General features: G+C 39.6%; 1 protein-coding gene across 3 annotated transcripts in view; it reads right to left on the reverse strand.

Annotated features, from left to right (window-relative positions):
- SPATS2L (spermatogenesis associated serine rich 2 like) overlaps positions 1 to 14,493 on the reverse strand; it is a 149,844-nt gene that overhangs the window by 6,801 nt on the left and 128,550 nt on the right. For all 3 annotated transcript variants that reach the window (XM_011369207.2, XM_011369206.2, XM_011369208.2), the window contains 2 exons: positions 6,888 to 6,946; positions 1,431 to 1,540 (listed from right to left, as the gene is read on the reverse strand). In XM_011369207.2, the coding sequence (XP_011367509.1) occupies positions 1,431 to 1,540; positions 6,888 to 6,946 (169 nt within the window). The remainder of the gene's footprint in view (positions 1 to 1,430; positions 1,541 to 6,887; positions 6,947 to 14,493) is intronic.

Raw genomic sequence — 14,493 nt, forward strand, 5'->3', positions numbered from 1 at the left:
CTTCACTTGACATTCTAATAAGGGGGAGGCAGAAGTTGGAATATATATACTGCAGTCCAGTTGTGGATTTCATTCTGAGGGAAAGGGTAGGTCATATGGGAAGATCGGATCTGCTCTGAGGGTATGACTTTGGTCTTAGGGTGGATGACCAGGTTGGAAGGAGACAGTAGAGGCAGAAAGGCCAATTAGGAGGCCATGGCAATTGATTAGGTGACAGGCAACAAAGGCCGGAAGAGAAGAGAAGAAAGAAAAGACCTCTAGAGCTTGTAGGACGCTCAGGGAGGTGCTTATCTGCCTAACCAAAACGCAGGGGACTGAAAAGTCACTTGCCAGTTTCTATCATACCCAACCAGCTTATGTTCATATGAGCAGATAATCCTACTTATAAAGCCTGCAACGTGCCTGCAAAATACTCTAGTTCCCAAAAAGTGGGTCAGAAGCTAGAGTGCGTGTATATGAGTGCGTGTGTTCAGTATACCGGGGAAAAAGAGGAGAATAAAGGGAAATTTATAAATCGTAAATTCCTATTTTGTTGTAGATACTTGTTTTTGCCATTCTGGTAACCCTTCCTCCTTATGATAACTGTACCACAGTGCAGTTTCAAAGATCCACAGTCTTGGTGGGTCTGTCAATCAAGACCAGTCTCGGCTAAATGGTAGACGTGACCCAAGTGGAGGCCAGTCAGAATCTCTCTTTGGGATTTGAATCAAGTGGGGCAGCACAAAGGCCGATGACATCTGGAGGTCACTCACTCTGCTGGTGCCCTGATGAGTGTCTGGTAATTACTGCTGCCTACGTTACCCGGTGACTGCCCAGGTTTCTGCCTCATCGTCCAGAGTCTGCGGATCACACTCTGCTTTGGTAAGCTACACTCAATAGTCTTTCAAATTCCTCTTGTTCTTGAGGTTAGCCAGGGTCAGTTTCTGTTGCTTGCAACTGAAGAAATCTAATAAATACATACTTGTGGGTGATACTCTTAATAAAAGGGCAACAAATCTAGACCAGGATGATATAGGAAAAAAAGTCTCCACGTATTGTGTATACTTTAGAATCCTTACTGTTATACTAAGTTCATATTTAGTGTATGTTCATATGTGTGTTTATATACATACACATAAATTACACATGGTGAAAATAATATCCCCCATCCCAGCTATAATTCATGGTTGAATACATTTTATGTAGGTCAATCTCCACTGACTAAGAAAATAGCTTGTATCTCTCCTCTGAATTAATATATCCCTTCAAAGCATAGTATACTTAAATATAATGATTAGATGGCTCTTCATCCTTCTGTTCTCCATTTCGACCTTGTGAAAGAGAGCTGGGTGTATGGTATTAGATCCTTAGCGAGCAGTATTCTATGGGTGCAACACAATCACAATGGGAATCAGGTCTCTGGGTTCAGGCTGTGATATTTTAGAACTGACCTTAATTTCTGCCCTGAGTTCGGCCAGTTGCATCTCTGCCATCTGACTGGCTAGATCAGTAAGTCTCTTTAGTTCTTCTGCTTTCTTCTGACGAGCAGTCAAGATTTCCACTGCCGAATAAGAAGGAATAATACATTAGGGCCAGAGATTTAAACATATTAAATGGCCTAATTTCTTGGAACCAGTTCTCCCTCCACAGACTGATTGCTTTATTGGACCATGACTATGTTTTCTGAGTTGGTCACTGAGGTGGGTTTGCTATTGGTGCTCATTACCAACCATCCATTTTTGCATGTCCTTACCCAACCAATCCCCAAACCGAACATGATCCTTCTGATTCACTGTACACCCACAATCTTCTTCATTTTCCTCACTGGCATCTGATCTCATTTACTTAATTTGGACTTTTAAGATTGTGCATCACTCAGAACGGCTATCTCTAAAAAACAAGACACTAATGAAAATCCTATCTGCATGCTATCGCAAAGGCAGGCAGTCCATTAAGCAAAAAAACCCATTCATCTACGTGCGGTACTATTCAATTCTAACAGCGCCAGACCTTTCAAACTTTAACACACACTCATTTAGGGAATAGCTGTGTTACTGAAATATGACAAAAAGGTTTTACTTCATTAGCTTTTTGTGTGCTAAAAAATGCCTCTTCTTTTGATACTGTGCAGATATGTTTCCATTTTGCAATGAGAGAGAAGTTCCAGACCAGAGTATCCATTGTCCTGTTATAAGTATCCCCAATGGAAAACTTCGAGGGTGAGTCAAAGCCCCTTTGAACTGTACTCGTGTGCACCTTTAGCATCTGCACATGCAGAGAAGCCACCGGGAGGTCCCTGGCACCGCATTTCACACATCTGTCAGATGAACTAAAGGTTTAAGTAGATGTAGTAGCTCACAAGTTAATTTGTGTGTGTGTGTGTGTGTTTCCCCAAAGACCATGGCGTTCAAAAGCAATGAATACAAAGCCATCAGGTGAGATTTAAATATGAAGTCTGATCTTTCAATAGACAGACTTGTAGCTCTCTAATTCAAGCCATATATAAAGTGCCTTCATTTCTTTTGGACAAGTATTTTGAGTTATAAGAGAAGTTCATCTAACTAAGATGATGTGCACTTTGAATTCACATTCCAATCCTGGCTGAACAAAGGCCAACTGCTTCATTAGACCTGATTCACAGCATTCATGCAGAGCCAGCGTGATTTCTCACTGTAAGAGTTTTTAGTTTATGAATGTCAAAAACAGTTACCTTAAAAATCTCAGAAGTTCAGAAGCAATCAAAAGTTAAGAGTTCCTGCAAACCCTAAACCATTCTTCAGACAGACTGAGAAACATTACCTTTTATGCTGACATCAACGTTGAGATGTCAATAAAATAAGTAATGTATAACTCGTAAAGCATTATCGTCTACCAAACTACTCTAATCATGCTTTGATTATTTATTGGGACTTCCCGTGCCTCCCGCTTTCAATACCATGTAGCTGGGCAGAGGCTGATGCGTGCCTGGCAGTCTTTCGGAGTAAAGAAGAGCTAGTGAAAAACTTGTCCCAATGATGGAAGTGAAAGAAAATTTCATCTGAACATAGATGATGTATTAATGAATGATGTCCAAGGTTATACGTTCAGACCAGAGGTCTCAAAAAAGTGGTCTACTATCACTTTTGGTTACACAGTACATATGTATGTTTTGTTTGGTCCACACATTATGGGTTAATTTTTCATATAACTACCCACATTTGAAAATTAGGAGGTTCCATTTGAAAGTCAAATTTTTGGCTTTTCTTAAAATATTGGAATTTCCGGCCATAGTTGACCAGCATTCCCATGTGCCAAAAACTGGCTAGAGCCAAGGACTCACTGCCCTTTTTAGATGGAGCATGGCGCTCAGTGTGCCTCGGTCTCTACCTGCCCTGGTTGGCTGATTAATGTTACCTGCCTGGCCCTTGTAGGCACCTTAAGTCTTAGCAGAGATTGCAAGTAGTTACTTGTGTCCACAACTCCAAGGGTCTGGTACACAGTGGGTGCCCAATATGTTTGCTGAACGAATGACTGACTGAATGAATCGACCCATTACTTAAAAGGAATATGCAGTGACGGACAGAAATTCCTTTTCTATAGGGGCTACTTAAGAATGTCTAAGACTCATGCCTTTGATTATTTATTTGTGTGCCATTATAATTCCACCCATGGATAGGACTCACGTCTGAAGAATGAGAAAATGATTCTTGAGTAAGAAGATGAAACGAAGTACTTCTTGCAAAGATTAAAAAACAATTCTGAAGGCCCAGACTTGACAAATAGCTAAGTAAAGGGGTCAGCAGACTCCTAGTGACGACGCAGTTAAACAGAGCAGACTTCTTTTAATGAATCATTTGTGGGACTGGAGACAATTAGGGGCAATTGTTCTTTTTGATTAAGTAGAACTTGAGCATTCACACCAAACAAAAGATTTTTTAGAAATAGATATAAGTGGGCCCTAAAATAGGAATGCAGGTGCAAGATCACCAATAAATTCTGAGTTTACATCCATGCGAATGTGCATGGAAATGAATACTTTGCATCAGCAAGTGTTGGATGAGTTTTACATATAGTCTCATTAACATTTCAAAGCCTTTCATTATAAAAAAGCCTTAAAACTTGAGATCTAAAGCCAATATTCTTTGGGGGAGGAGCAACGTTTTCACCTCAAAAATATCAATCACAGAAATAAAAGCAAAAACAAAACCGAATTAAATCCTAAGATTCGCTGATCCTAAAATTTAAAATAGAATAACGAGTATGTTTTGAAAACACCATCCCTCCTTAAATCTGTAGAGGGAGACAGTTCCATACAGCTTTAGATTTTCACTGCATTCAGGATCTGATTAATATTATTAAGGTACTTTTATAAACAGTATCCGGTATGCTGAGATCCCTTTTCTCAACTTCAAGTTTTTGGAACACATTGGAAGCTTGCTCTTATTGCTTGAACCATGGAAGATTTTAGAGCTTCTCAAATAATACTCCTTTAGCAGAGGGTGTACTTGAAATCCTGGTGGCGGCAGAAGCTGGGGTAGAAGTAGTTCTTCAAGCACAAAGATTCTTTGAAATCCTTTTTATTCCTTAAAAATTCTTGTGATTTTGCATTTTACTTTTGTAATATATCTGCGTTCCTATTAATATAATGTTTTCTTCCCAGATCTCTTGTAAATTTGACCTGCCAAGATCATGCCTATGGAGCCTGAAATTCCCTGAGTACACAGGCAAAGTGAGAGTACAGCACTTCAATGAGCTTAGTTTCTACATCTGTAAAATGCAATAATCATACACATCTTTAGGGTTATTGTGAAACTAAATGAAATAACCTATTTGAAGTGTTTAATACATTCAAAAATGCTAACTATTAATATTATTAATAGATAACTTAATATTAGTAACATATTCATCTAGAGTATATACTGCCTCTTTTTGTAATTACATTAGTGTTCCCTAATATTGGATCCCACAGCCTACAGATTATGAATTAATTACAACAGTTTGTTTAACAAATATTATGAAGTATCTACAGTCTTCTCAGTGTTGTGTTAGGTGCAATGAGGGATATAGGAGCTTATGTTATGATTGCGGAAATATGGTTTATATCATGTGCAGGAAATGGAAAATACTCATGAGACCATAGATAAGCTCAAGATGGTAGTTGTAAAGACAGTTCAGTACTTCGTGGGGAGAAATTCAATGGTTCCTTCTGTCTGTGGAGAAGACATATAGTTGACACAGGCATGTTACTGAGAGGTGCTGCATAACCCCTCTGATCTCCATTTTCTGACTGTCATCTGAGGGAGTTGCATTAACCTCTTTACTAATTACAGCTTATCCCTTTTTGCACACTTACTGTATCATGCACTGTGCTAAAGGTCTGACGTGTATTTTCTCATTTTATCTTTACAGTAACTATTGGATACAGCCACAATCTTTTTCCCTCTTTTCTGATATGCAACCACAGACATTGAGGAGTTAACAAAATATTTCAAGGTCGCACAGCCAGTAAATGGGTAGAATTTGAATCTGAATTCAGTCCGCCTGCCTCCAATGCATGTGAACTGGCTTCCCAGGAAATCTGGGCAGTTCTACAACCAGGAGCTGCAGCATCAATTACTGAAGTCAGGCAAACCCTGATTTCAGGCTAGCAGTTTCGGCTGGCCTGAAATCTCCAGTGCAGGTTCCATAGGTTGCTTTTCTCTGTTTATCCCAGTCACTAACAGTGTTTAGCACATCAGGAAGCAAGCAATAAATGTTTCTTTGATTGCATTAGTTGTAAAAAAACGGAGATGCTCTCCAGAGATGCTCCAAATTCCAACGGTCTTGGCACCTAATATTGTCCCAAGAAGAAAGGATGAGCATGTGAAATCTGAGGTCTTTTGTTAACCTCTTAAAAAGTGATGTGCTAGTAACTTTCTATTTTGGTGCTAGAGAAACGTTTGTGTCTCTGTTGGCTCTTAGTGTTTTTATCAATAGGACATGAAACTGAAAAAATAAGCTTCACCTGAGAAACAGAAAAAATTCTGTCATGTGGGAGTCTGCTTTCACTAATGAAACCAATAAATTTCATAAGGATAAAACAATTTCACAATCAAAGGGATTGTGTAACAACCTAAATATTTCACAGCTTACCCCCTGGATCACATTTATTTTATTTAATAAAACCTGCTCTATTTTAGATTCTAAAATTTTGTTTAAAATTATTTAGAAAAATTGTGTAATGAAAATAATAGCTATTTTCCATAAAGAGACTACTAAATTATGGCTAACAGCCCGGCAAAGAAAACATAAAAGGACTAAAGAAGCTGGTCTGATCATTTATTCTGGTAAAAAGAAAGACAGTGCAGTCAAAGGTAAAGGATTTCAGCTGAACTGCTTGAAAAAAAAATATCAGACATATTAAATTCATAAATGTTATTCAAAATGTTAAGAGAAATTTAAGTACATTTCAAATGGGACTAATTTTTTAAGAGAATTTATTGGGTTGAACTGGAGTTAGCTGAACCTAAAAAGACCAAGTAAAAAGGAATGTCTAAGTAGTATAACAAGATTTGGAAGCTGTGAAGGCTCAAAAGTTATGTTTCAAATGTAATACTAAATTCAATGTCATTTTAAACCCCACTAACTGTAAGTAGTTCTTAATGTGCACAAAAGTCTCTCTGGACTTCAAATAACTCAACTGGTACCTATTATTTGCTGAGTGCCTCTTCTGCCCTGTGCTCAGTTGGTGCTAATATTCTATCCTTTTGCCACATGAGGTTACTGAGGTTTCCAGAGGGGAAGTAACTTGCCTACGGTTACAGACCTCATGAGCCAGGATTTCAGTGTTAATTTTAGGACCCCACTCAGAATCCATATCACTGTCCGTCTGGCCTACAGATTGCTTTTGATTGGGAGGCTCCAAATCAAACAACCAGGTGTCTACTTACTGGCTTCTTCTTTAACTTTGTCCATTTCTGCCATTAATGAAACTTCTTTGTCAATGATGCTGGGGGAAAAAAAAAACAAAACAAAAGCAAAGAATGCTTAATCAAAGACAAATTTTTAATAAGCACTGGAAGTACAAGAAAGATTATTTTCATTAAACAAAATACGAAATTACCATAAATATTTCTGTGCTACAATGCCAGCAGCACACTGCTTTTCCAAAACTGAGGCAACGTGGAAGGGATGCTCCCAAGCATTACATAGTGACATCTGCTGATTAAATCATTGTCAGCAAATCTAAAAAAAAAAGTCTTTTCAGACTTTCAGAATTGCACTGTTTTGAATTTAAATTTGGGATTATTTTTGCCCTATGAATTTCAAAGTTCCAAAACAATGTAATAAATATTTGAAAAGCTGGCACTAGGTTATAAGGCCTGTAGTTCTCAAAAGTCTCTATGCTTCACTCGCCCTCATTTTGAGCTGGAAGGAGGAAAGAGGGCTTGAGTTTGATGCAGATGGTCCTGGGATCAACTTTGAGAAATAAAGTTTGAGTCGATCCATCCACATGCTCTATACTATGAGTCTACAGCTTCTCATTCTCCCAAATAAACATTCCAAGCATCTTCTAATTAACTTTTTCTATTATATTTATGTTTTGGTTAGTTTTCTGAAAAGGTATTACCTGCATAAAGTAATTATCTCTCTGAAAGTTCTATTCACTCCCATCCTGACTCCGAGGTCCCCTCCCAGAAGCAACACATTATCAGCAATCCTTAATATACTCTTTCACAGATTTTAATGTCTATATCAGCATAGATGTCAGATTTCCTTTTTTTTTTTTTTTACTTTTGCTTCAACCATAAATATTTCAATATATATCTAAAAGATGAGGACTTTGGGGGACTATAACTATAGTTTTACTTTAATATCTAAAATCTTATCAATAATTTAATGTTAACAGATATCTACTCAATATTCCAATTTCCCCCACTGTCCGATGCATTTTTTTAAAAACAGTTTGTTTAAACCAAGATCTAAAGAAGGCCTGTTTGCTGCAGTTGGTTGATTGTCTCTTAAATCTGTTTTAATCTATTGGTTCTCTCCCATCTCTCTTTTGTAATCACTTGTTGAAGAAACCAGGTCTGAGTTTTGCTGACTGCATCTCCATGGTATTATATAACTCATTCTTTTTACTTCCTATAAATTTGTTATGAGATATAAAAATTTGATTAGATTCAGATCTGTTTTTTATTTCAGGAGGAACACATATGTTATATAGTTCTATCAGCAGACACACAATGATACAACACACTTATAAATATTCTTCCTGTAAAGAATCAAATCTGAATATATTTGAATTTCTACATCTCATAACAAATTTATAGGAAATACAAAGGACGTCTCTATTTTTGATATTAGCAGCCACTGATGATCATCTCCTAGATCAATAGGGTTTAAAATATGGGGGTATTCAAATTCTATCACTCCTTCATTTATTACTGGACATCTTCCATAAAGAGAAACCTTTCCTTATAAACTATCTGGGTTATTATGCAGTACAGTTTGTATACATAAGGCAGGATAAGTGTTTGGTTCTCTCTTTTTATTTATCAGGTTTCAAAATGATAGCTGGTTCCTTAGTATCCTCTAAAAGTAACCAATGGGATTTTTTCGCTTGTTTGTACAGTTCAATTATGAACTCATATTTAATGCACTTAAATACACTGTAGTTATTATCCTTATTACTACTCAGACTGTTCCATCAGATGTACTATTTTTTTCCTCCATTAGATGTACTGTTAAAATTTAAAATTTAAATTCATTTCTTAAAAGGACTATTTTATATTTTTGTCAAGGTAAGAATTGGTTCCTGGGATATATCGATAGGAGTTTTGGGACTCCTGAACCAGATGATGTAACCTAAATACTTGAAGTGTAAGGACTGTGTGCTGAGGAGCGCAGCTCTTTCCAACCAGGAAATCCTAATGGAAAGAACTGATGTGTACAGTGAAAGTCAAATTTTCCAGAACTGGGCTTTAAGCCAAATCCATCAAGCTTACACGTCAGTTATCCCTATGACACATGTGGCTTAAGGTCACTGGATATGATCACTTTGGTGTAACCAGCATATCAGGTTACCTGTACCTTATTTATTGACATTAGATAGGTATGATGTCAATGTGTTTTAATATAGGAAATACATGATACAGAGAAGGTGGTGAGAAGGAAGTCTTTATCCCATCTCTGTTCCAACCTAGGTTACTTTCTCTCCCTTAAGTTATTCACTGTTAGCAGCTTCTTGCATTTCTATCCAGAGATCATCTATTCATAAACCAGCATATATTTGTTAATTATATAAAATTTGGGTTAGGCCAATAGGCTCGTGTCCCTGTGATTAGGAGGTATATTCGGCTTTGTCAAATTCACAAATGCAGCCACAATAGAGGCCAAGTGATTTTTGTTTTTGTTTTTAACAATCCTCTGAGAGGGGCAGTTCCATGCTAGTTTAGGAAAACAAGGCTAATGGATAAGCTGTTGAAGATATAAGGTTAGAACCTAGAGATATGGGGTCAGGAGCCCAAATTACAACAGTATGGGTAAGCTACACTGCCTGAAAAAATGTTTCAAATTTTTATCCACTGTAGAAAGAGGGGAGAAAAGAGAGGGGTCAACAAGGAGGCTGGGAGCGGTGCTGGGTGAACATCCTGGGAGAAATCACCCCCAGTGGTGCGGAGGGTGGGCAAAAGCACTGCCAGGAGCCAGAAGGCCTCATATGTTAATGTAAGGTGTACGCTGCCTGGTGTGATTGGTGTGAATGTATGCAGGCGCACACACAGACACTGAGGAAGCGGTTAGGTCTTTCGTCAATGCAAGGCTGAACAGATGGGAGGAGGCAACGGCCTGAAGGCAGAGCGAGTGAGAGACTGGTAAGTCCTACCCCAACCCCAGAACTGGCACGAATCTGAGAGTGTGCTTTCAACTTCCACAGAACATGGAACAGGGGTCCAGGACAACTTCTTAAGCGGCTGGGAGGCTCCAGCTACTTATGAGTTACAGGTCACAAGAGATTTCAGGCTAAGTTGTGCTCTACCCTGTTCCTAGTGGTGTGAAACAGGGTTCCACGGGTTTGAGACAGCTGTCCAGGCATATGCCACAGAGAGAACGAGAAATAGGGGGAAACTGACAAAATATTCATGCATTGGACAAATATTTGCTGAATGCCTGCCATGTGCCAGGCAAAGATAAGGGTGCCGGGAATACAGCTGTAGTTTAAAAAAATTCATACCATCCTTGGGGATCCTCATTCTTTTGGGGAGAGTTGAGAGGAAGAAGGTGAGAACACCTCCTAAAATTTTCTGAGGAAATAGTGAAAAACAGAACAGGGAAGACAATGATAATGGCAAGAAGAAGAAATTTGGGTTCCTCCACCCTTAGCCAACCAGAAGTCTTCTAATTAAAGTCTCTAAGTTTTGAGCATGCAAAGTACACAACTAAAGGAAATACATGCATGTGATATAAGATTGGGTGTCTTGAGACTTCCAGGGTGTGTGTTTGGGGGAAGGGGAGCTGACTGCAGTGAGAGTGCTAGGACAGTCTCACACAGTCCCTCCACCCTATCAGTCCCCAAACAAGGCCACAGACCTGGAGGCTGGGAACCCTGCAGCCTATGCGTGTGTTGGATGAGGAGAACGGTATAGGATGTGGCCTTTGCTAATTTCTTTGCCAGCCACAAGATCATGCTAATTTTTTGTTGATTAAATTTGTTAACACAGTTATGTGCCCAGAGAGTTTATAAGATGGACAGTGGGGGTCTAATGCATATTCCCAAGTCTAACGCATGTTACACAAAGCACAATATTCATACAATGGTTAGCTCAGACCTTCTGGGCTAGCAACAGGAGGAATGAGTGTTATATACAATAAGTTGTTAATCAGATTAATGCCCACTTGAGGATGTGAAAAAGACGGTGGAGTTGGTATCAAACCATTCTTCTATTCTTCTGGGTATTTCAACAAAACATTGTCTTCAAGTGTCTTAGTAATGCAAGCATTGCTATGTGTGACTGCTTTCAAAATTCATGTGCATAAAGGTAAGCCAAAGAATCTCTGCCGAGTCAGGACCCTGCTCTGAACTGACGATCTGAATGCAAACCAGAATCAGGTGCCAGCCTGAGACAGCTCCCCCTGAAACTCCCTCGAGAGTCTCAAAAAAGGTGCACCTGAGGATTTCCTTGGATTTTGCTTTCAAGGCGGCAGGCATATGGAAGGGAAGAGTAGCTGTGGGAAGTGGATGCAGAGGATGAGGTAGTAAAGGCCAGCCTGTCCTCTGGCAGGCTGTCAGACAGCGAGGAGCCAGCATCACATCAAGCTAAGCACCAGATCAAAAGAAGGGTCCAAGAGAAAACACTGCGTCTAAAACCTTCCAAATGTCCACAAGGCTTGGTGTCATATCCAGCTCCATGAAGAAATTTCATCTGTGGCATTCACAAGTCCTATTGAATCTTCTTAGAGGTACTAGGACTGAGAAATACACTGAAGTGCTGCCTGATGAAAAACAACACTGCAAGCTGGATAAAGACAGAGGGTGCTGGGCAAAACCCCGGTACAGTGTTACCAGATGTGGAGGGCTGGAGGATGGGCCTTTGAGAGGAGTGACCTCAGAGAGTTGATGGTCACAGAAAAATCAAACAGTGTCATGGACCACATTCCCACAGGGGAAGCAGAAAGGTCACATGCTTGCTTTTGAGGTAAACTTATGTGAACAGGTATCAGCCTTAAATTGCCTCAAAATGAGAACAGATCATAGCTAATACATCCTGAGTGCTTACTGTGTGCCAGGCGCATTACGCAGATCACCAGTGCCTTACTGGATGATCTTGTTTAAGTTTCACAATGGCCCGGAAGGCATGAACTCTGCTCTCTCCTCACCACAGGGCCTTGGCACATGCCCTTCTCTCTGCTGGAAGACAACTCTCCTCCCCAGCCCTGCCTTTCTTCATCTCATTAACTTTCGAGTATTCCTTCAGATCTCTTAATCATCACTTCTTCAAGGAAGCTCTGAGTTTTTAAAACTTTTGTTCAACTTTATAATCTTAGAAACTTATGATCAACTCATGATCTTTTGGGTTGCTTGACGAAAATTGTTTGATAGTGACGAATGAAAGGGAAGAAAACATATTCATTTTTCTGTGGCATACCAATGAAATTTCTTAATTGGTATATCTTAGTGCTAGCACATAAATCATGTTTATGCAAAAATTTATATAATTTTTGTCACTGATGGAATCTAATCATTTGAGATATAAACTTATGAATAAAAGTATGACAATTTTCACCAAACTGCCCAGGGTTTGGCTCAGAATCAAAAATGGGTAGTTGATGATTCTGTTTGCAAATGGAAGTGGTGATAAATTGTTGAAATTTGTACTTTCCCCCATTAATTGTCTGCAATTCTAGGTTTTGAACATTTTTGCTTTTTAACAGCGATCCTCTGTACTTGACAGAAATACAGAAATCTTTAAATGGCTTTTCACTGACTACTAAAAGTCCTCTCGATGGCGTGGTAAAGTCCTCAGGAGGGCACCAGACTTAAGATACAACAAACAGTCTTACCCCAACTGAGCTCACACAAAACCCATGCTGACCTCACATGTTTCAGATGTGTCCTTTATCCTTCCAAAAATACATCTCATTTTGTCTAAACTGCCTGGACAGTAAAATTTTATTCTGTTGCCATAAAAAAGCTTTTATTATCAAAGCAATAAGGTGTAAGGAGATTACCACGGCAAAGGCTTTACCATTTATTATATAGTTAATCACAGAAATAAAGTGTCATTTTATAAAAATGTTTCCACTGTCTTAATTTCTTTCTATAGAGGACTAATAATAATAACAAAAAGAATCAGAAAGGTACTTCAGCAGGAACAGATTTACCATTTTCTGCTCTGTGAAAGACTCTTCTTTAAATTTGGAGACTAAGACACTGAGTGACGAAGCTGCTTCATTCGGAAGCCTGGATGAGCCTTGTCAAGTCTCCTGTTCTTCAAAAAGAAAGATGCTGTGATAGGGACCAGCCTCAAGACTATCAGGGGTTGATAAGGTGGAGAGGAGAACCTGCTGGTGGATGCTGAGGAACAAAAGCAGAATTTCAAAGGGAATTTAAAGAAATCTATCAGCAGAAGCAGCCAGAGTCAGTTGTTAAAGAGTTAAAAAACTAGGCCACCTTCCATCTCCACTGAGTTGGCCTCAGGGAGACAGTGTAATGAGAGAAACTGCCTGAGACCATCTGATCCCGAACAATTTTGCTTTAGGACCTTCTTGTGGATGAAGGGCTTCAGTCTGGAGCTTCCTTAACTCCTCAGCGGCCAAGCAGAACAAAGCAAGCAGAGAGGCTCCGGAAGGAGACAGAGCCCTGAGCCTCCTGCAGGATGAGTGTGCGGGAGGAGAGCCTCCTGCTCCCCAGCCCATTTGAGGGAAAGAGAATGTGGAAATTGCTGGGGAGAAAGGAGTCTAATGAATGTTAAGGTGATGTTTCAGCCTTTCTGGCCTCTGTATTTTATATAAAGCAAACAGATGAGTGATATGCCATAGGGCAAGAATTCCTGTCTAAAGAATTTCTATTTATCTCACATTTCACATATGCCCCCACTGTGGGTTCTGCTCCTTACTGCTGTATCAGGAGTAAGAACTGTGACTGCCCACAGGAATGCCAGCTGGGCTATGTGGGCCTTGAGCTGGGAATTAGCACTGATGGAAGACGCCGTTTGTCCTGCCCACAAGTTAAGGCATCTATGTCTCTTCCCAAGTATGAAAGGATTTTGCTTACCAGGTGGAGTGCAGAAAAACTCCCTTTACACATTTAGAACCATGTTACCATGGGTACCATTTCCAGTCCAGCTCCCCAAGCATTATCAGAAATGTTTGGTCCCAGGGCAAAACTAGGCAGGGGTTTCAGCCAAACCATTTTTTCAACTATCTGTGCTGTCTCTGGCCTGACGTGGACGAATGCAACAGGACGGTGTGTGGTTCTCTATTCCTAGGTCAGGAGAACCAGTGGCCCTAACACGACAGGTGCCTACAAATGGCACGCATGCTCTTGCATGTTGTCAACTCCCTGTTCCTCCTTTTTCTGTTCTGCTTCCTGAAGGACAGAGGAACATGCCACCCCAAAATACGACACTTCAGTATATCATTTTGAGCTATAGGCCCTTGAAAAACAGCAAATGCAGGGAAAAGGCTTTCTCTGAACTCCCCTATCTGCCTAAAGACAGGTCCTCTACAAGGAATTTGGTTGTCATAAAACTCCTCCCTCCCTGGGAGTTTCATCAAATGCAAGGATTACTGACTCTTGTCATAGGACATCAGAAGTCAACACTACACCCAGATACACTTTATCAGAAACTATCATACCTCCTGTCTAGTCTCCTATTCTTTCCTAAAAATCACTTATGATCCCCTAATTCCCCCTCCTTTTTCCCTGTTAAGATGGTATTTAAGCCTGAGTTCTAAGCCACCTCTTTGAGTTCCTCATTTTCCCTTGGGCATCTGCCATGAAGTATACATGTTAATGAACTTCCGTTCGTTTTTCTCTTGTTAATCTGTGCTTTA

This window comes from Pteropus vampyrus, unplaced genomic scaffold (genome assembly GCF_000151845.1).
Source record: "Pteropus vampyrus isolate Shadow unplaced genomic scaffold, Pvam_2.0 Scaffold146, whole genome shotgun sequence".
In the NCBI taxonomy this organism is placed as follows: Eukaryota; Metazoa; Chordata; class Mammalia; order Chiroptera; family Pteropodidae; genus Pteropus; species Pteropus vampyrus.